Source organism: Etheostoma cragini, chromosome 5, assembly GCF_013103735.1.
Source record: "Etheostoma cragini isolate CJK2018 chromosome 5, CSU_Ecrag_1.0, whole genome shotgun sequence".
Taxonomy (NCBI): domain Eukaryota; kingdom Metazoa; phylum Chordata; class Actinopteri; order Perciformes; family Percidae; genus Etheostoma; species Etheostoma cragini.
The window spans coordinates 21,728,290-21,750,616 of record NC_048411.1 but is presented as its reverse complement, the minus strand read 5'-3'; the positions used below and the strand labels follow the sequence as shown (position 1 = coordinate 21,750,616).

At 41.1% G+C, this 22,327-nt stretch overlaps 2 protein-coding genes across 2 annotated transcripts in view; one reads left to right on the top strand and one right to left on the bottom strand.

The window, feature by feature from the left end:
• The first annotated feature begins 437 nt into the window (after positions 1-437).
• Positions 438-9,735, top strand: naaladl1 (N-acetylated alpha-linked acidic dipeptidase like 1). Its single transcript, XM_034872126.1, has 19 exons — positions 438-842; positions 1,567-1,739; positions 2,039-2,160; positions 3,751-3,870; positions 4,193-4,385; positions 4,590-4,683; positions 4,779-4,883; positions 5,170-5,255; positions 5,346-5,465; positions 5,556-5,641; positions 5,923-5,986; positions 6,203-6,270; positions 6,386-6,477; positions 7,112-7,205; positions 7,752-7,833; positions 8,124-8,297; positions 8,692-8,779; positions 8,880-8,972; positions 9,539-9,735. The coding sequence occupies exons 1-19, from the start codon at positions 649-651 to the stop codon at positions 9,708-9,710; spliced, it is 2,220 nt and encodes a 739-aa protein (XP_034728017.1). The 5' UTR covers positions 438-648; the 3' UTR covers positions 9,711-9,735.
• A 3,943-nt stretch (positions 9,736-13,678) lies between these two features.
• Positions 13,679-22,327, bottom strand: part of LOC117944714 (protein FAM214B) — a 28,008-nt gene continuing 19,359 nt past the window's right edge. The window contains exons 3-11 of the mRNA XM_034871785.1: positions 21,437-21,623; positions 20,877-21,081; positions 18,693-20,014; positions 16,839-16,897; positions 16,449-16,548; positions 15,834-15,992; positions 15,116-15,184; positions 14,601-14,806; positions 13,679-14,274 (exon numbers count right to left, since the gene is read on the bottom strand). Coding sequence (XP_034727676.1) covers positions 14,121-14,274; positions 14,601-14,806; positions 15,116-15,184; positions 15,834-15,992; positions 16,449-16,548; positions 16,839-16,897; positions 18,693-19,847 — 1,902 coding nt within the window. The 5' untranslated portion in view covers positions 19,848-20,014; positions 20,877-21,081; positions 21,437-21,623 and the 3' untranslated portion in view covers positions 13,679-14,120. The remainder of the gene's footprint in view (positions 14,275-14,600; positions 14,807-15,115; positions 15,185-15,833; positions 15,993-16,448; positions 16,549-16,838; positions 16,898-18,692; positions 20,015-20,876; positions 21,082-21,436; positions 21,624-22,327) is intronic.

The window sequence follows — 22,327 nt, the reverse complement described above, 5'->3', positions numbered from 1 at the left end:
CTCAAAATAAAAATGGTTTAAAAAAGGTTTACAGTCCCAAACCATTTGCTAAATTAGTCCAAAACACATTGGGATAAATACACTGAACTAATTTGAGTCTCTCAAGATAATTTTTCAAAGCAACCATACTAGAAACTAGAAAGAGGAAATCATATGCAGCCCTAACGAAGATTGTATACATGTGGCAGTGGCACTTTTGCATCCTGAAGAAGTCCAGAAACCACTTTTCAAATCATATTTTCCCTTTAGAAACGTGTGAGGTTATTAGGAAGGTTGGAACTTAATGAATGAGGCACTGGTAAATATTACCTCACACATGACACAAACACATGCACGCACGCACGCTCGCACACACAAACGCACACACAGACAGACAAAAGGACAAAGTCCATCTTATCTGCAAACATTGATGAGTAGACTTTACAATGAGTGTGTATCTTTCTTATGGAAGATTACTTCAGCAGCTGCAGTGGTGTGGCAGTGATCATTTGGGAGTCAGATGCAAGGATTTCCTTTTACACGAGCCTGGATTCATAAGCAACACTATAACATTCCTGACCTTTGAAAACAGCTCACTGTCTGGTACCATATTCAGGTCCCAAAGAAAGGGAAAACTATTTTTTTAAAGTCCTTATTCCAGGAAGGAGAATGATAAAGCAGGTGTTGATTGGTATTCTGTGTGGGGCTGCCGTGCTGACTGCAGGCATCCTAATCGGCCACTACGGTGTCACCAAGAGCTCGGCACCGTCCTGGGTGAAGGATGTGGCAAAGGATGTGGACGAGAGCCTCATTGAGAGGTTCTTGTCTGAGGTGGACAACATCCAGATTCAGGAAAACCTCCGGTGAGTTGCTGAATGATACCATTTGGATTATGTTGGTTTTAAAAAAACAGAAGCAGCTAGTAACTAGGGGTGGGAATCACCAAAGGCCAATTATCACGTTACTTATGTCAAAATACGATTTCATTGCGATTTTATTGGCCGTTTAAACATATCATGATATTCTTTCCAGTATTTCCCAATTTTAAAAATGTGCCCAAAAAGAAAAGATACATTTCTCTACACATTTAAATGTTATTACTGCAACATGGGATTGTCAAGCAACTCAAGACCAACACATATATATCAATAGATCGATGCATGGCATCTGTGTGTCAATACAGTATTATAATAAAATATTGCGATACTATGCAGCATCATTTTTCCCCGACCCCTACTAGTACTTGTATTTGGTTTACCTTTCCCAAAGTGGCTATGCCACTTGTCAGGCCGCTATTGTAAATAAGAATCTGTTGTTACTTGCCTGTAAAAATAAAGTTGAAAAAATAAGCAAAATAAGACACATTAAAATGTTTAATTAAAAAAACTGAAGGCTCAGAGACATTCTTAAAAGATCATGGGATTTATTTAGCATAATTTGGATAGACCTAGATACGGCAGTATTCCTGAAGGTTTTTTGAAATACAACATGTCACGTGATCTTTTTAGGGTTTCACTAAGGCACCACTTTTAAATAATTAGGCCTTTAAGGTTTTAGACAGTAAATTCTCCAAAACATTCTCCACAGGGAGTTGACCAAAGTGCCCCATATGGCCACCACAGCGGGAGACGAGCAGACAGTGCAGTTAATGCTAAAGAGATGGCAGGACCCTGAAACCGGTCTGGACCAGGCCTGGAGAGAGGAGTACATGGTCTACCTGTCCTTCCCTGACCCGAAGAAGCCCAACAAGGTCACTGTAGGTGAGTCAACAGGTTGTTAAATGTGTTGGAATTAAAGTGGGGACAGTTATCCCATCCCTCTCTGTACAGCAACAGTTTTTTAAATGTTGGAATTCACTTGTTTTAATCAACATCACAGTTTAAAAAAAAGTTTAGGAATAAACTCTAATTAACAGGTTTAACACAGTAAATTCACACAAACTCCAAATATAACATTACATTATAAGATGGAGCGAGTCAATAGGCGTTACTTATGTGTTGTGGTTTATGATTTACTGCAGTGAAAGCTGGCACTAGTCACCACAAGTTTTTAATTTCAGTGAGTCCGTCTGATACTGTGCTGTACACTGCCAGAAGAAAAGAAAAGACTTATACTTCAGACGAAGATGATCCTGAGGTCGTTCAGCCATACGCAGCATACTCCCCTGCTGGACACCCGAAGGTAAAAAGCTGAAATTCTGTTTAAAGATCCCTAATCCTTCAGAATGTCCAAAGCAACTGCTTTATCAATATTACCTGCCCCTTGTTGGCAGCAAGCAGAGCTGACCAAGGCCTGCAATGGAGGCCTGTCATTTCCACACATTCTCACTCCCATTGGGTCAAATACGGACACTTGGTCAGGTGCCTTTGGCGCTGTTATTGACATTTGAAGTCTCCTTTAAAGTCATATCTAAACACTCTATTTAAACGCGCTGGTCTGGACTATTGTCATTTTGACGCAGTAAGGATTAGGGAAAGATTGTGGGTGGGCTTATAAAAAGGTGCATTTACGTGACACAGGACAAGAACAGGACAGTTTGGTTTAGGAAAAAAACTGTGACAGTTGGGTTTAGTATGCATCATTTCAGGGAAATAATTCACTGACACTATAAAAAAAGCACATGTTGTCACATTCTTGTCTCAAACAATTTAACAAACTGATGACCTTTTAGGCCCATTTCTCAACTTCTTACGTATTCTGAGAGAGGACCAAAAATGTAAGTGACATTTTACTGCTTTAAAGCTTTAGTGCAAAACGTCTTGATATTTATGAACGTCCGTTACATTCAAGCCATTCAATAAATGAGTTGCTACAAATCTTATTAAGACTATCAGCTCCACACAACTCTTTCTGTATTTCTCAGAATGGCTATGTTCAGAAGATTTTGGTGTCCGGTGATTTATGCGCGCAAAAACTCAAGTAAAAATAATTACCACTTCTGAAGAGTCCATTGTGTTTTTAATCCTCTGTGTCCTCCTTGGCTACTAGCAACTGTGTGGAGGAAGGGTGTGGGCTGTGCGCAATCACGAAAGGTTTGTCTCACGTGGACGCGCAGACAATTTTGTTGTCATTACTTAGAACTTGTCAAACTACGCACTATTATTTTAAACTGTGGTCAAGTGGAGTAGATCTGGAGCTTAAGGGAATGTTTAGTTTATGTGAAAACCTGAAAAAGAGAAAGAGGTGAAAGCATAAGAGAAAATTAAATTGAAATACTGTTTTTGAGGTGCTTCATTGTTTAGTCAAAGTCAGATAGGCTATGAGCGGTGAATTACTGGTGTCACAAAAAGACTTATGGAATCCTCAAGGTTAAAACCGTTTTATCTTATCAGGTACTGATAACATTACACTGTAAACCGAAAACTTGAAAAAAGAGCCCATCTGTTGAGTGTCAAAGAATGGTCAAAGATCTGTAACGTTGCCATCTTTCACCATCTGTATCACGGGAGCCATAATGAGGCTTGTAATAAAAGATGGAGCAGTGATAAGGATCAAAGTATTTTGTTAGTCAGTTATACATTAAATCTCAGGGATGTGTTTTAGATGAGATTTGTAGAAAGATTTAGAATAAACATGTATAGTATGTATACAGTATTTCTTGGACAAACATTGTCCTTTCTTTGTGTAGATTAACTTCCCTCTGCCAAATCAAGGTTCAGCTGCGAGGATCTGAACTTGTGATCACAAACAGATGAACATAATCCTGGCATCACTTCACCATAACTTGTGTTGCTTCTATCCGCCAACTGTTGATTTGTCTGATGGTTTAAGGGGAAACTGGTTTACGCCAACCAGGGGAAACCAAGTGACTACCAGCGGTTGAACAACACAGTAGACCTCAGAGGAACTATTGCGATCACCAGATATGGCGGAGCAGGAAGAGGTGCTAAAGTAAGTGACCTATCATTCCTTTGTGTTTGGTTGTGTTTAATACAGTTAAGCAGAGACAGTTAGTCTAGGAGAGGAAAAACATCTGTGCCAGAAAGAGCAGTTAGTGAGCTTAGAGTGTTTTGGCAAATGCCATTCAGTCAACACATCTAACATAACCCATCATTACTTATCATTACAACGTTACACATTTTATTGAGATTGTAAGGGGCGTGGAGGACAGAAGTTTACGGTCTAACCAATTTAAATGAAAGAAACACTGTATGGCGAGATTTGTCTTTACAGCAATGAGAACTAACATCAACAAATGTAAAAACTCGTCCAGGCCATCAATGCAGCACCCTACGGAGTCATTGGTGTGCTTGTCTACACAGACCCTTTGGACATCAACGATGGTCTCATGTCAGACATCAATGAGACGTTTCCTCACTCCTGGTACATGCCGCCCTCTGGTGTGGAGAGAGGTTCCTTTAACGATAAATTTGGAGACATGCTCACTCCCTACCTGGCTGCCAAAGGTAATAGAATGGTACTCTAATATTTCTGTTTTATTGTATGCACTACTGCTGCACTTTGGCTCCAATACAATCTGAGGAGGGGCCTTTACAACAGCTACATTCAGCTTCAAACACACATAACTTCTAAATTAGATCAGTTTTGCTTTAATGTTTAACTTTTATTATTTAGTCATAAATTCTTTACAATTGTGCTTTATTTTGCAGATGAAACCTATAGAATACCAGTCGAGAACATCACAGGGATCCCTCCAATTCCAATTCAACCAATCGGATTTGAGGATGCCTATGCACTGATCTGGTGCGTGATGAGACAAATCTTCTCGTGGGATTAAAACAGACCAAAAAGATTGGTTGTAATATAATTCTGATTTATTTTCCAACTGGTCATTTCAGTAAGCTTGGTGGAAAAGCAGCTCCAGAAGAATGGCAGGGAGCATTCAACTGTACCTACAACGTTGGCGGTCCGGGGTTTCAAAATTCATCTGCATTCAGCAACAGGTAGTCAAGTACCAGTCACATTCAGACATTGGCTGCATTTAAAGCGGATCTAGTATGACTTTGTATTTAGCAACGCAACTGATTAAATCAATTTAAAATAAACAGCATTAAACATGATCTTTTTTCATTTTATACATTACATATGTTAAGTCTTTTTCTCTTGTTTTTAAACCTTATTTCACCTCTTAATTGGCCGTTGGAGATTAAGCAGCGGTATAGCAGTAAGACATTTGTTTTTCTCCATTCCTTGTTGGGTCATCCATCTGAATTTGAACCTCTTTTCCAGTGATGTGAAACTCGACATCTTCAACTATGAAGAGAAAAAGAATTCGTCCAATGTGATGGGAGTTATAAAAGGGAGTGTTGAACCAGGTGAGTCAAGTCCTAATCATACATTTTACATAAACTGTTTTCAGCTTTTAAATGTTCTGGTTTGTACTCTGTATTTGTTTATGTCTGCAGACAGGTATGTGATCTATGGGAACCACAGGGACAGTTGGGTTTATGGTGCCATCGACCCTAGCAGTGGGACTTCTGTCATGCTGGAATTGACCAGAGTCCTGGGCAAAATGGTCAAGCAGGGTGAGGACCATTTGAGCTGAATGAGTGACTAATTGTTTTGGTTTACGTTGTTGGAGAAAAAGAGTTAATCTCTGTTCCTCTCTATGACAGGCAAATGGAGGCCTCGCAGGTCCATTATCTTTGGAAGCTGGGGAGCAGAGGAGTTCGGCCTTATTGGGTCTGCAGAATACACAGAGGTGATTTGCAATTGCAAGAATAGACATAACAACAAGCAATATGGTCATGCATTCATAAGCAATAAAACATGCATATCTTATGGTGGCTAATGTTAGCATACTTTAGATGGATGTTACTGTATATGTCATTTTGCTTGTCTTAAACTGTACTACTGTTACACTAAATTCACCATTATTTGATAATTTGTCACCACAATGGCAAGTTACACAGTCTTGCTCTAAGTACTGCTTGTAAACTTAATTGACTTACAAATATGATTTTGATCTTGTCTTTTCTCCAGCAATACCTCACCAAGCTCAGTCACCGAACCATTGCTTACATTAATGTGGATATAGCTGTATTTGGTAAGACGCTCTTGCTGCACTACATCTCAGGAGTAAATAAAACTATCTAATGCCTTCTGATAGTCACAGTCTTTGTTTTTTTACCTGGACAGATGAAGGCATACAGCCATTGTAGTTGCTTTATTGATGATTGGTTTTTCATCTTTAAGATGTCTGTAGGAATGTTCATGATTAGTGTTACTAATCCAAAACTCTCCTTTATCTCCCACTCCTCAGCCAATGCCACTCTCAGGGCTTCTGGGATGCCATCACTACAGAACGTAATCTTCAAAGCTGCAAAACAGGTGAGCTGTTGTGTCAGTTTAGGTGTTTGGTATTGTTTCTCTCCAGCTTCTTTTTAAACAAAACTATTGTCCACTCACCATCAGGAACCTTTCACATGATGTGTTTGTTGTCCAGGTCGATGCACCTGGACTGGACTCCACATCTGTGTACGACAACTGGATTAAATATTTCAACAGGACAAGCCAAGCTCATGGATTCATTCCCAAGTGAGAAATGCAGTTACACCTGGCATTTTCCCACATCTTGCATTGCCCACCCCCCCAAAAAAAGAGTATAGTTTGCAAAACTACATATGAACGGTATTTCACCCAGCTAAATCTAGACCACGAAGCTTCATTCATAATATGTGGTGGATATGTTTTGGCCTGTGATTGGACATTTGAAACAAAAGGGCTATTTGGTTGACTGGATCAGACGGATTGAGAAATGTAAACCCACCGCGATTGTTAAATTGTTCTTAAGCAGAGAGGTTCATGCATATAAATGTGTGGATCTAATTGTTCCAGTTGAAAAGGGGCGTGCATTTTCTCAGCAACAAAGAATGCTTAGAATATTACATGAACATTTTGGTTCTATTTTGTCTATATTATGTGGTTATGACTTGCTGGATAACCCCACATTGTTTTGGTTTTTAAATGTTTAAATATTCAACAAATCATGGCATTGAAACTGCAGAGTTGTACTAGTATACATTATGTATGTTTATCGTCTGTGCTGTGAAGGGATTACCATTGTGAACGTGTTTATATTTAAGTTTGCTCTATGTGTCTCAATGGAAATCTCAGGTCTGTCCCGCAGTCAATAAAAGAAGCTTCTTGTTTTCTTGTTGTCCTCTGACAGTGTGGGATACCTGTCAGGAGCAGGGAGTGACTACGCTGCCTTTGTCCATTACCTGGGAATCCCTTCCATGGACATTTCATACACATATGACAGGGTATGAAAGACAATTACAGTCTATCAAATACAGTCTATCTATTACAGTAAGTCAAAGGCGGCAACCTTTGACTTACTGTAATAGATTTGAAACTGATGACAATGGGGATGCAGATAGTAGAAACATATAGTAGCAACTTTAATTTCAAAACTTGTTCAACTGTATTACATTTTGATTTCCCCTCCTAAATATGCTGTCCAAGAAAGGCAGCAGCAACGAGCACAACAAATCTCTTCAATCTGTGGTGCAATGCTGTAGCCACAAACGAAAGCCAGTTATTTTGTTATATTGTTGTCTGCTGTCATTTATTTAACTCTTCACTAGGGTCCAAGACACATTCCTTCTTCCTCCTGCCAAATGGATCTGAATTCTCTGGCACTTTGCTATCTTGCTGCGCTGTTTACTTTCAAGCTATCTCATTTTTCACCCAAGACAAAAAATAATAATTTCAGTGGGTGTGTTTGAGGAGAAGTCAGATTTGGGCTGAACTAATTCACTCAGTCATATTATCTTACTCCTGTTACATGTTTTTTTTTCTTCGTGCAGAGTAAAACAAATGCTCGGATTTACCCTGCGTACCACACAGCGTATGACAACTTTGAATACGCTTCAAAGTTCATTGATCCTGGTGAGAAGAAGATTTCTGTCATTATCACATGTTGGATCATTTGTACTGAACCTACTGTACCGCTTTGACAGCCAGTCAGTATTGTACTGTGGAGTGTGCCCATTTTATGTGATATTGTTCACAAATGTGGTATATTTTTACAAAACAAAATTGTATTTCTCATCCGAACAGTTTCTACTAAACTTGTCCATCTTTCATTGTAAAATTTGACCAAAACTAACAGAAGAAAATCACAATCCCTCTTGTTTATAACATCTCATTTTACCATCTCATTTTATCATTCTCCTTAGGGTTCACCAGTCACCAGGCCATTGCCAGGACAGCAGGAAACGTCCTGATCCGATTGGCTGACAGCCTGCTAGTGCCATTAAACTGCAGTGACTACGCTGAGACTCTGGAGGACTACCTCAACACAGCAGTGACTCTATATCAGCATGAACTCCAAGAAAGGAATATCTCTATGGGTAATCACAGGACTATTCAGGGATGCAGGGAAACATTGCAGTACACAACACATACCACTACAAATATTATGCAGGTAAATGAATTGCATCTGGCTTCTCAACAATAAAAAGGGACAAATGTGTTGGTTTAAAACAAGGCAGTGAATGTTTTTATGGTTTGGCCGAGGCCACTGCATTATGTCTAATTGTTGGACCTAAGATCGACAATGTCTCTGACTGGAACCAAAATGCTCTCTGTAGCAGTAAAACCTGTAGACATAACTGCAAAATAAATGATTTCAGGATGTGCTAAAGAACAGAGCAAACAACAGGAGCTGCATCAGCAGTTACAGAGGATTGGAGAGGGTGAAATCTTTCCTGGGAGGCTGAACAGCTGATCTATGTTTCGTTTCAGAACCACTTAAACGTGCCGTGGCCAGCTTCCGCAGTGCAGCTACTCATTTGGACCAGGTGATACGCAGTTCCGACCTGGCAAATGAAACGTAAGATCACAAGCACACAGACGTATTATCTCCTTTGCCATCCACATAAAAATGAATGCCAAACCGCCCTCCTCTATCTCCGTGTCTCTCTTCTCTGAAGGCCTCTGACAGTCAGGAGGATCAACGACCAGCTCATGCTGCTGGACCGAGCTTTCTTGGACCCTCTGGCCTTCCCAGATAAATATGCATACAGGTGAGATGAAGATGTAGCCATGGGGGTGCATGTTGGTTTCTCGGGCTGCATGCAACATCTAAAGAAGCTGACATTTGACATTTTGCTGTACTAGAATATAGAATAGAATGAGTGCCCAGTTAAGGCCCACTGTTTTTTTTAATTAGTTAAAACCTTTTGACTCTAAAAGGTTGATAGAACATGTGGGGTGAAATGAGGTTGAGATTTGTGGTTTTGAATTAAATGGATAGATCTACTCGTTGGCAGCAAAGACAAGCCACTTTACCAAGGGAAAGCCTGACAGAGCTGCTAGCATAGCTGAGTCTACTCTTGTTTCAAAGATACCTGTAAAGCATTCATTCTATACAATAAACTAAAATGCATAAACTGCATGCTGCGTTATTGAGGGTCCACAGGGCTCCGTTTCTTCAAAAAAATCTTTTCTGTCCCTCTCCTTCTTACAATCCTCTCCACATGCAATGTAAGGAATAATGTCGGTGAATTGTTACTTAGCACTACTCTGTTATTTGTTTAGTTGCCTATCATTGTTATATCACTCTTTCTTAACCTCCCTGTATGCCACGCAGGCATGTTATCTGGGCCTCAAGCAGTGCCGGCAAGTCAACTTTCCCAGGTCTGGCTGATGCCTTTGCCAACACTGAGTCACAGTCCAGCGCCTGGGACAAAGTGCACTACCACCTGTCAGTGCTGAGCCAGGCCATTGAGGGCGCCGCCCACACATTGGGTGACGTCATATAGATGAAGAGTGCTCTCACTCAGGGATTAAAAAAAAAAAAAAAAACTGCAGCCGATGAGCACTGATCAGCTCAGCCATGATGAGTTTATGGATGATATTTAGTGAGGGGATTTAGGAAGCAATGAACAAAGCTCATCACCAAACAGCAACTATGAATTCTTCTATCTTTGTTCAAATGATTAAAATATGACAATTTTTTAAATAAAGCAAATCATTGGAGAATAACTACTGTGAATGCAGTTGTAGTTTTTAAGTGTACACCAACTGTTTGCTTACACAATAGGTTTAAAGTACCTTGTTGCAGATTACTAATACCAGTCCAATAAGAACAAGAAAAAGAAAGGGAAAATGCAAGTAAGCCTGTGTCCACTTATAACGTAAGAGACACAAATATCCACCTCAGTAAAGCAAAACACAACACATTGTCATATCTATTTTATTTCAAGAAAGACTTTTTGTTCTTACAGCAAATATCACATTTTTCCATAATTCATATTTTAGGGTCTTGGCATATGATGCCATGTTTTAAGTTTCAAAAATCAAACACAGCACATTCATGCTTGAGCAAGAATGAGTCACACACAATCAATGAGGGATGCAGACTGGGAAATTATTCAGAATATGCATTGTTCTACATACATCATGTGTGCCAAAACTATTTCATCTGACAGAAGTGGTAAAAGGTCTTACCCCTGAGTCACCAGACTGTCTGGCCATGAGGAAAGCAAACAGATAGAGGAATATAGATTATAGATTTACTGGTTTTGTGAGGCAAAAGTTACTGGATCAAGACCGCCCTCTCCACTAATTAGGTGGTGTAATGGCATACAGCAAGATAAAAGTTTGTTTTTAGTAATCTCATTTTCAGATAAATTACTATTAGCAACATCTGTCAGCTGTCAAGGATGTGTAGAAATCAGGTCTTTAATATGTAAGGGTTCCTAAATTATCTATTTGCAAACGGCAAAAAAATGCAAATTATGTAATGACAAATTGCACTGAATCCAAAATCTACATTTAGCCTGCTGCCCCATTGCAGGCCTGGATGGGGAGCCACAATACCGGCTCATGCCACCAGGGGTCAGAAGTTCCTTTGAGACAATCCCATGGGCCAAATCTGAATTTGGATGGGTGTTATAGATGTGGCTGTCACAAAAGTTGAATGACTGTGGTGGCCAGCTACAAATCCAGTCAAATCAGCCGCCAGGAAAAGGTAAATAATTTTACAAAAGGATCTTTGTGAATGCTGCCAATAACGCTGTTAAGCCTAGATATTATCTAATATATATAATCTAAAGAAAGCTACGCAAAGAGATGGGGAAGAAAAAGAAGCAATAAAAGCTGTTCACCCATGAGCACATGGGCTCTTCTCCTTTACTTCCTTTCCGGTTCAGGCTCTCCTGTGAACAAAGGTCTCTCAGGGACTGCTGGTTTTATTCAGCGCCCTCCCTTCTGGTTAACGTTTACAGTGTCAGTCACACCCATCTGAGCCCTTAGAGCCACTGCAGAAACACCACTGGTGTGTAATAAATAATCATGTGCGTTTGTGTGGGTTGGTGGATAAGAGAGCCCACCTCTCTATGTTCATTTATTTTTCATCTTTATTCTCCTAAAAAAAGAAAGATGGGCCACTTTGGTTTTTTTTGTGGTGCTTTTCCATCTTTAATTTTTGACAGGACAGCTAGGTGAGAAGGGGGGGGGGGGGGGGGGGGGGGGGGGGGGGGGGGGGGGGAGTCATGCTGGAAATTGTCAAGGTCAAATTCGAACCCTGGACCTCTGCGTCAAGGCATAAACCTCTCAGTACATGTGTGCCTGCTCTACCACTGATCCAACCTGGCCACGGTTTTTGGTTGTTTTTAAAGGATGTAATACTTTACAAGGGCTGTAATCCCTTTTTTTTTATCTTGACATTTGTGAACAGTGATTTTCAGCATGACAGGCTAATTTGTTGGGAGGAGGATAAGGATGGATTCTATTTTCAGCAATGCTGTACGTGACATTCACACAGTTTGACATTCATATTTTGCAGAACTACACATGAACAATCCAGGTCTGTTTGTATAGCCACTGAGCAGTTTCACATGGTGCAGTAGAACCCGGGGGAGGAAGCGCTTTATAGCTTAAAGGTTCCTCTGATGCTGAATTGTAAACAATCTGCAAGAATTAAAATCAAGCTGAAGCTCTGTTTGCAGGCTTCCTTTTGTGAATAGCTGCTTCCTTTATTGAGTGTTACATTACGTGTTGCAGAGTCTTGGGTTTATTTGTAGTTATGAACATTGGCCTGACATTATGTCACTAGTTTTTTTTTGTCAAAACATATACACACACACAACTTGAAAAGCTCATGCTAGAGGTGCTGTAAATAAGCAACTTATGTAAGCTCGGCAGAACATTTCTTTTTTGTGAACTGAACCTGTAATTGATTATGCTTTTCATTGCAGATCATTTCAAAATGTTTGTATGATGGTATTAAAATTACGTTGTATAACAGATCATTCTGGTTTGTCTAAAGTCCCGGTGGAAATAGAATAGCCTGTTGACGCAAATATTTATTTGACTTAAACTCTGTTTTCATGGTTCTTAAAAAAAATCTGTTAGTTTTAAGGGACACGTCAATGTTACACGCAAAGTTCAGTTTAATTATAATGGTTAGTACTACAGCATGTGTAAAAAGGTCTATAATGTTAAGATAATGTTTTGGGCATTGTTGCCTTTAACAGACAGGACAGCTGTAGAAAAGGAAAGGGGGAGAGAGATGGCTGCAGTTTAGACTCAAACCCTGAGCCGCTGGGTCAAGGACTGAGCCACTGCATTTGGTGCCTGGCGCCTTCTCTTCCAGGTGAGCCAGGTGCCTGTTTATATTCAAATTTAAAGGAAAGCCTGCATTGCAAACTGGGGGTATGGAGTTTGATAGACATTTGGATGTCTATAAGGCAGGGAGGGTCTCATCAAAGAAGAAATCAAATTGCATTATGGAAAGTGTAGGTAAAGAGTAGGATTTCCACAATGTTTGTTAATCAAAAACCACAACAAAGACAGGTGCTACTCGCCAGTCGCAGAGTTTATTCTTTTAAATATACATAGACATTTTCCCCATATTAAATACCCCACCACCCTTCCCTCCCTCCTCCTGTTTGTTCCCTCACTCTGAATTCTTTGCTTTCTGTCTCTGTTCCCCCCCCCCCCCCCCCCCCCCCCCCCCCCCCCCCCCCCCCCCCCCCCCCCCCCCCCAACCCCACCCCCTCCCTCCCTCCAGAGAGAAAGCTCGTCCGGCTGAAAAACACACTCTACTTTGTGCAGCATATTGCTTTTTAAGACATTTGCGAAACATAAATTAAAAATACTACAGCTTGTTTATTTTTTCATTTTCTGCTCCAACATCAGACTGCTCTGAAGATAATCTTAAAAATGAAAAAAAGAAAACAGCACAGTGTCCCTCAGTCTGGCTACAAAAAATTAACTGGATTCCCCTGTTTTTCATTGACATGGTATGACCCTCCTGGCTTTAAGTGTGCACAGCGGTCTGTACCATGGTAGGTGAAATGTTAAGAGAGAGAAATGTATTCCTCAACACTTGTCCTGAGTTTGGTCAAACCATGCCAGTGTGTTTAAAAAAAAAAACAATAATAATAAGACATCTGATCAAGATAGCCAATTCCATTTTATTCTTGGCTTCACTAGTGTTTGTGTCTCAGCTCATATTTTCTCTGCTGGTCAGAAAGTGTATTATAGTGTGAAAAGTGGGGGAGGGGTTACAATTTTCTTAACCCTGCAATCAGGGCTGGGCTTATTGTTTGTGGCCTTTGTCAAATCAGAAGTTTTGGAAACCATTGGTCCGATGAGGCGGTTGGAACTGCAGGCAGAGTGAAGGACAGTGTGATACGGCACTAGAGGAAAATTCAGGTGTTTAAGTCACAAGGCATGCATGTTAACACTGAACTCAGAGAGTCCCCACCAGAAGTGTTTCAGCTGTGATGTGTGTAGTATGTGCTCTCAGTAAATCTGTTTTGGTGTGTGCGTGTGTGTGTATTTCTTTCTTTGTTCAGATGAAGATGTTGTAAAAGTCCTGCTTTTGACTGCATACAGGCAGCATTTCTTATATTGTTTTATATTTTCAATAAATGGAAAATACAAGGATTGCCATGTTTGCTTGGTTGGAATTTTCTATCAACAATTTCTTTTGACTGTCTGCCTTTTCAGTGGGGAATATATGCATTAAAAGGGGGACTTTTACAATCACCAACAGTGTCTCATATGTGCATGTGTGTCTTGTGTGCATCCGGTGTGTCTCATCAAATCTTATCAAGTATTGGGTCCATCATTCTAGCAGTCTGTCTGTTTCCCTCCCTCCGTAAAGCACAGGGGGGGGGGGCTGTGTTGGCTTTGGGGAGGGTCAAAGGGTGAAGCTGGGGTCACACGCGGGGGGAGTATTTAGGGTTTCTTGGCACCTCGGTGAAAGATTTCAGCTCATAAGGGATCCCTGTGTCCACTTCGATGGATTTGCGGGAGAATAGCAGCCGGATATCGTTGTGCAAGTAGATCTTCCCAGATTTGGAGCTCTGGAATCTAAGAAAGTCAGAACGAAAATAATGTGTTAGAAATCTTTTTACCTGGAACATTACTGCGAGCACACATAAATTGTGTTCTAGTATTTCAATGAAACATTTACAAAGGGCATTATGTGTACGTGTACACACTTAAGTGTGTAACAACATAATATTATCTACAATAGTTCCCCTATGTTTCTTTGTTTGTTTTCAGTTATTATTGTAATCTTAAAACATTTTCCAGATATCACACCACATGCTAGTAAAACAAAATGTACTCATTCGAGTGTTAATAAAACAGCAGGTGTAAAAATTGAATGCAGATCGCTGAAATCTCAGTCATACCTGAGATGTATCAGATAGCAGAGAATCTTCTTCCTGTCTAACACTCCGCCCCCTGGGGACGTCTCGCCTTTCCCCTCAACCCCCTCCTCTACAGGCACCAGGAAGATACGGTGGCGCAGGAAGGTCATGTGATTAACGGGCATGTCGCCGAAGTTGTAGGTCACCAGAAACATCTTCACCACAGTTTTGTTGGGATTAAATAAGGTCTGAGAACAGATGTCAGCCCAAAGTCAGCCTACCAAACAGCAAAAATACAACTAGGAGTTGTTGTTTTTTTAATATTCAAACCACAAACAAACTACTGCTGTTAGTTTCATCCTTGCAATGACAAGCACCTTAATAGCATGTACAGTATATAATGACACCAACATATCCCATGGCATCACCACCAACATGCCACAATATTAAAACATTATACAGTATATCTGAGTCAGATATCTATGAAAGGTTCATAGGCAACATGGTCTCTTCCTGAGCAAAGAATGAGACAAGGATGAAAGAAAAGACAAACTTACCACTTGAATGGTCCCTGCTTTGGGTATGCTGTATCCTTTCTTTCCAAGAGGCTCGAGGGATATCACCCCCTGCGAGGGAGAGAGACACAACAGTCATTAAATGTCTTCAATCACTGTAAAGGCAAAACAACTCATTCTTTGGTACATTTGAATGGCTTGAACTTCTACATCAGGATCAGGATGTAGAAGAAATGTACTAAATGGAAGCAGCAGTTCAAAAGGCCTTATTACAATAGCGATTTCAATTTCTGGTTTCATCCAATTAAATATACAGTATCTGTATAGGTTATGCATATAAAACTACTTCCTCATCAGAACAGCTAAACACACAAAAAGAAATCTAAAATATTACATCATGCAGTAGTGAGACTTTAACTTTAATTTCCTTGCGGGAGTCATTCCAAAGGGATTAATAAAGCTAAGTCTAAGTCTCTAAGTTACACAGGGATTAATACAATATATATGGTATTCACTGCTAATGTGGACAGACAAAAGGCTTCACAATATGTCCAGGAAAGGAAAAATCAGCCCACATATTTATTTCCATCTGGTTCTTAAGAAGCAAGCAAACATTAACCTATATTCTATATTTGTTCTTTTTTTCAGGAGCTGTTCTGATCTCTAATTTTGCAAACACACTACCTGCCATGTGCAATAAACAGTGTTGGCCTATTGTTTGTGATTGACTAAGCGTACACAAACACACACACACACTGACCAGGAAGGGTGACGGTGCACTGTGCTCTGAGATGTCGTAGTACGTAACCTGCACCGGCAGGGTGACGTGCTGTGGGCAATAGGAGCCACTGGCACCGATCTCCGCCGTGAAGCCTTCGATCCAGCCTGACGGGGAGAATCGTCCCTTCAGTATGGACTCCTGAAACACAAGAGAAAGTAGAAAAAATATATAGTCTTGAACATTTTATTTTTTTTTTAATTTAGGGCTTAAAGGTCCAATGTGTAGGAATTTCTCCCAACTAGTATTGAGATCATATATTGCAATCAACTCTCTTGCACCCCTAAACAGTTAAAAAAGGGGACCAAACAGATCCCGTTGTTCTTGACGGTTGGTGGTAGTGCTGTACGTAAGGGATAATGTAGAGCCAGGCGGTCGTTATAGTGAAAACAACCCCAACAGGGTGATCAGGACCCCGATGCAAAGCCGTGTAATAATGCATTAAATTAAAAGGTCTTTCTTATATTCCTTCCCCACATGTAAGTAAATGGGAAGGACAGGAAATGAGGAACACCTCTAGACCATGGACACCAGTGCCATCTTTGACCTGCAGTTACTTGTGTCTCCTGAAGTTATTAGAATGTTTAAAATGTTTACCTCAAAGTTGCCAAGTAGTGATCTGCTGATGGAAGATGAGGGCCAACTGGAACGTGTGGAGCGGCTGATCCCTGTGTGTCTGCCGCTGCGCAGCTGCCGACTGAATATGACCACAAACACAAAGACCAGTGGTTAGTGGTTAAGAGTATACTAATTTTGTCTTAACCAACATGTGACATGCCTCTGAGTGTGTCTGAGTATTCAAGCCTAGACAAACAAAAAAAACTTTAACTCACACTCAAAACGTCCACCTTCTTTAAGGATGTTGACTTGATGTGTATGGATAAATCCATTTGCTTTATCCCTTTTTTTAGAAGCCCTAGTCTTTTTCATATTTATATTTATAATTAAATTATATAACTTTGTCAGAAATATGATGAACACACTCACCTTTTCAGCCTCAGCCCACTTTTTAGCCGTCTCCCTGATCTTGTGCAGTCTGTGGTGGTCTGAACAAAGAGAGGGAAGAAAAAAAAAAATGAAGGTAATTATGACTTGTCTTTTGCTATAAATGTCCTGATTTATGTCAGTCAATACCTATTCACAAAAGGAGAAACTTGCTTGAAATGCTAAAGGAAAAAATTACAATTCTCAATACACAGAATAAATAAAGATACTCAAAGATTAAATGGACATGTGTTCCTGTGAGAGTAATTTATGTGTGTGATGGTGTATTTTAGGTGTCCTCTTACTTACTGAGCACTGACTTTTGGATGTTGCACCACACGCGTAAACATTTCCCATTTCGAGGCTGCCGTTCATCGTAAAGGCCACCCGACTCTCTGATGACTCGTCACTAGCCAAACCCATGCTACCTGTTAGCCATTTGCTCACAGAACACCTTTTACTCATGGTAAGCCTATTGGTATTGGCTAACACTTGGTTCCACTGGCTCTCTACAGAGCTCGGAGCACTTTGTCAGCTTGGCGTCTCATCGTCACACTCGACCAAAACCACAGACGGCATTTTGAAATATCCTTGTCTCCCCTTTCTGTGTCTCTTAAATATCTTTTTCTGAACTTTATTTACTGAAATATCACCTGTTACAGTTTAGCCTGGCTCCTTTTCTTTAACCCTTTCTGTTACTCTCCCCTCGGCCCCTAATTTGTGTCCTTCAGTCTTTCTGTTTCTCCCTGTGCCTCCCTCACTTGTACTCTAAACACCTCTAGTCACAATGAGCCCACCACTGTATGAAACCTAACTAGTGAACCCTTTTGTCTTCTCTCACACACACACACACACACACACACACACACACACACACACACACACACACACACACACACACACACACACACACACACACACACACACACACACACACACACACACACACAAAACACACAGGTCTTTCTGGCCTCCCAATGTTCAAAAGTGGCCAATTCACTTCCAGAACCATTTTTTAAGCGGTGTGTGTGTGTTTCTGTTTATGTGTGTGTGTGTATGAGAGACACAGCACACTCATGTCTGGGAACAATGGACCTTCCCTCAATGGGCTTTTTTCTGGAGCTACTCAGCCTGTTCCAGTGTGGCGTGATAATGAGCTGGCCATCACTTACTTCTTTCACATTTACTTGTTCTTTTAGTTTCTCTATATTTATGCCTCAGCCTCTTTTGACAGGACTGTCAAAGATCACAGATGTCTTTCCATCAACCACTAAGGTTTCACCAAACTCAGCATATGTTGTTCTCTATGTTTGTTTTGTAAAACAAAATAAAAATAAAAATGTGCACATGCAGTTTTCTAATCTATTCTGCAATAAAATCACCTAGAGCTTCTTTCTCGTGGTAGTTAATTAGGGTTGGAAAACTATTATCCGGTCATGAAAAAAGAAAAAGAAAAGTCACAACTCTAAGTTGCTTTCTTCACATACTATGATATGAATAATATCAGGATTGTTGCTATTTTATTAGACCTAGTGTAGGCTATATATTTCAAACTCTTGTAGTTAAACTTTGCTACAAGGGAACATTTGTTTAGAGCAGCTAACTGCGTTTCTGTCACCAAAATACTGAGCAAGGTTAAATTCTGTCTGACTGCAAATCATCAGTGTGCCACTGTACATAGTGTGCCAAGGTAACTTGTGAAGTAGCTACTCTGGGGTTACTGTCTTGTAATTACATAACATAATAACAGCTGACGTTAGCTATTAACTATTACAGTTGCTGGAACTGATTAACTTGTTTTGGTAACTTAAGGTACTTAAGAACATTCCAAAAAACAAAGTATGGGAGTGAGCTGACCTTAGGCTGGTCCCATGCAGAAGGAAGCAGGTGGTTCCAGTAAGGGGCAGCTTTAGCGTCAGTGCTGCGACATGAGGCCGGGCCAAGTCCTGGAGCCAGCAATGACAGCCTGCTTCTCTTGGATGTGGAGGGTCCCTCATCTTCTGAACATGACTCGCCTGTGTCGCTCGGGGGCAGCAGCCTCTTTTTGGCCGGCCAATGGCCTCCCGAGGATAGACGGTGGCCATTACTGCTGGGTGTTTTCTCCCAGGAAGCCAGGCCATTTGAGGAAGAGGAGGCAGTCTGGGTGGCACTTCGCTCAGGTGGAGAGGATTCAAGTCCAACTTCCCATTCAGTGGCCTCCCCTGGCTCCTGCAGCTCTGTGTGGTGTGGTGGGGAGAAAGGGCCGGGAGGGCTGGTGGGACTGGCAGGGTTCGGAGTCTCATATGTGGACATTTCATATACGTGGGGGCTAGGCTGGCCTCCAGATGAGCCATTACTACAGCTCTCGTTTGCAGGGCTACCTAGTGAGTAGGTGGGTGTGTGGCCCCCGTTAGGTGGCTCAGTCCTGGATGAGCTATGTGGGTCACACATTGGGGGTGATTTAGGTGAGAGTGGAGAAAATACATCAGGAATGGGCCTGTCATGATTGTGCTGAGTTGGGCGTCGGGAAGGGTTGTGGCTTGGGGAGAGGGGTGGAGACCTGGGTGACAGTCCCCCCTCAGATTCTCTGTGCTCCATCTGTGTGCAAGAGTATACAGAACCAGGCCCACTAGGGCCCATTGCTAAGCCCATCCCAACACCTTGAGCTGGGGCTGGCCCACACAGCACCCCCCCCTCTAACGCCTCCTGATCTGTGGAGTCACCCAGATGGGGGCGTTTATGAGTCAATTGGGGCTCCTCTAGCCCCCTTTTTACACCCAACCGGACAACCCTCTGTTGGGCATCGGTGTTGGATTCTGTGGAGGTAGAAAATCCCCCCAACTGGGAAAATATGGAGAGCTGGTAGACCTTTTGGAGCCGCAACTGCTCCTGGCCAAAGTGCCTGGACGTCCCCGATCTGACGCCAGGGTCAAGGCCCTGTGTTGGGGCTTCAGGGGGAGGCAGGTCCCCCTCCTGGGCTGAAAGCTCTAATGGAGCCTTTTTGTGGGCTAACTCCACATGAATGTGCCGCATGGTTTCTAAGCTGGAGGACAAGATTCTTGACTGAATGCAACAGGGTCAAGTAGGTCCTCACAAGTGCCAGGACGCAGAGTAAAATGTTCCACAGGAAAAGGAAGTTCTATACTTCCTGCTGTGATGTTGTCAAACAGTGAGAATTAGGAAGCTGAGCCGCACAGCACCTGAGAGACAAAACAAAATACAGCATTACTATTCAGGAGAGATTTCAACAATAATAGCAGACTGCATGAGGAATGGAAAACATAAAAAAAACATAGTAACATTAAAAAGGACAAGAAGGCACTGAGCCTTTCCCAAGTTGTAAAAAATTATGTAAGAATGTTTAATGCATTTTTAATGTATCTGTTTTTGGGATCTAAAAGTATGTCTGTTGCATTACACGCTGCATATATTGCAAAATATTTGAGTAGAACTAACACATCACATATGGCATGCAGATTGTCCTTTCTTTCACAGTTCTCCACATAAGTACTGACTGAATGCCAAAGACAAAAAGCATAAATTGCATCAAGCAATATCCATTATTAACACCCCTCAGGTCTGGTACATGCTAAATAATGACATTCGTTTCAGCCAGGTATTACCGAACACTAACAAAAAAAGCTTTAAGAAATAATTAAAGTAGTTAAAGCTGGGAGGATGAATCCCCTTTTGCTACTTTCTTTATTGTGTCTGCAAAGGAATGTTACACCACTCAGTCTTGGTTTTGACAAACTGCCTTGAAATGACTATGATGCAATGATTTCACTGTCACTGTGTTAACCGATTATGCCCTGAGAAAATAGTCTTGCCACAAAAGCAAAGGGAAATCGGGTACTTATATTTTATGATATAATTTGATTGAACATAAAATCTAAACACCAGTCAGGACATTCCAGCTTTAAAACCATATAAAAATATACAGCACTTTAATTGCATAAATGGCCCGCTATATAAATGCAATTTAGGCGAGGCACCAGTCTAATTTCTCTCCTGCCAAATTTATTTTTATATTGAAGAAAATGCACAAAATCAGCATCTCACCTTTGTGGCTGTCCTTGTCTAATTCTGCCCGTGTGGACAACTTGCATCTGGCACAACATCTGGAGGTTGTGTCTAAAATTGTCTACTAAAGGAATCCGTTTATATCCATGGCAGCTGCCACAAAGCGACGCCAACATCCCAAGATAATTAATCATGAAACAGTAAAGACTCTAGAGCAAGCAGGAGGGGGCACAGAAGATACGACCTGAGGAGAAATAAAAACGTTTGTTGGTTAAACATTAAAGTACATGCAACTAAGACCATAATAGGTACTATAGTTTATGATTTGATGTTATTGCAGTGTGTATATATGTAACATTGCAATAAAGCTGAAGATATTCCTCTTTTAACTGCATGCTTGTCCAACACTTTTTCAAAGACTAAAACAAGTTCTGATTTCTTTTGACCATTAGAAATTTCAGGCTACTTGGCCAGGCAACCAGTTGGTCTGTACACATCAATTGTATTGTATCTGTTTGTAGAGAGAAAGACATTTAATAAAAAATGTTCCGCGATAAGTGCCTTAGTTAAAATCCTCATCCTGAAGGCTAAAAATTTACCAGAGGGGCGGAGTGTCAGTGATGCAGGAGGCTCTTGAGAGGAGATGTCTCTGAACTGGAATCGGAAATAATACTATTGGGGCTTTTTCTGTGATTGGCTGATAGCCTGAGACGCCCTCCTTGGTCACCTGGGCGTGGTGTGTTGCACGGCTGTGACATCATTATTGGGTCATTCCACCCAGAATCCCTTAAGAGAAAGAAATACATAGAAACAAATCAAACAAGTGGTCATCCAGTTTATTTTATTTTACCACTAACAGTAGAACAGTTCTTTCTACACACACACACACACGGTAACTTAACAAAAGAGAGCCACACACACACACACACACACACACACACACACACACACACACACACACACACACACACACACACACACACACACACACACACACACACACACACACACACACACACACACACACACACACACACACACACACACACACACACACACACACACACACACACACACACACACACACACACACACACACACACACACACACACACACACACACACACACACACGCGCATTAATCAGACATTTACTGGAGATGAATGCACACTTATTGTGCAAACACAGCACGTTTGGAAATCAATATGTAAGTCTTTTACTGAACTTATGAAGACCAGCACAATATACAAATCAATCAAATAATTAGTCCACAGGGAGAAATATTTATCTAATTTTCTTTTCATTTTGAGTACAAAGTCCAGTTTAGGACGAATCAACCCTGGAGGAGCACCTTGTGGAGCAGAGGGTTAGTCTTTCCAGATCAAAAGTTGTTGGCACTTAAGAGAATCGGCTGTTTCCGGACCCACTTGGACCAGAACTTGGGAATGTAAAGGAGGTGGGGGTTGGGTGGTTCGGGGGGGGGGGGGGGG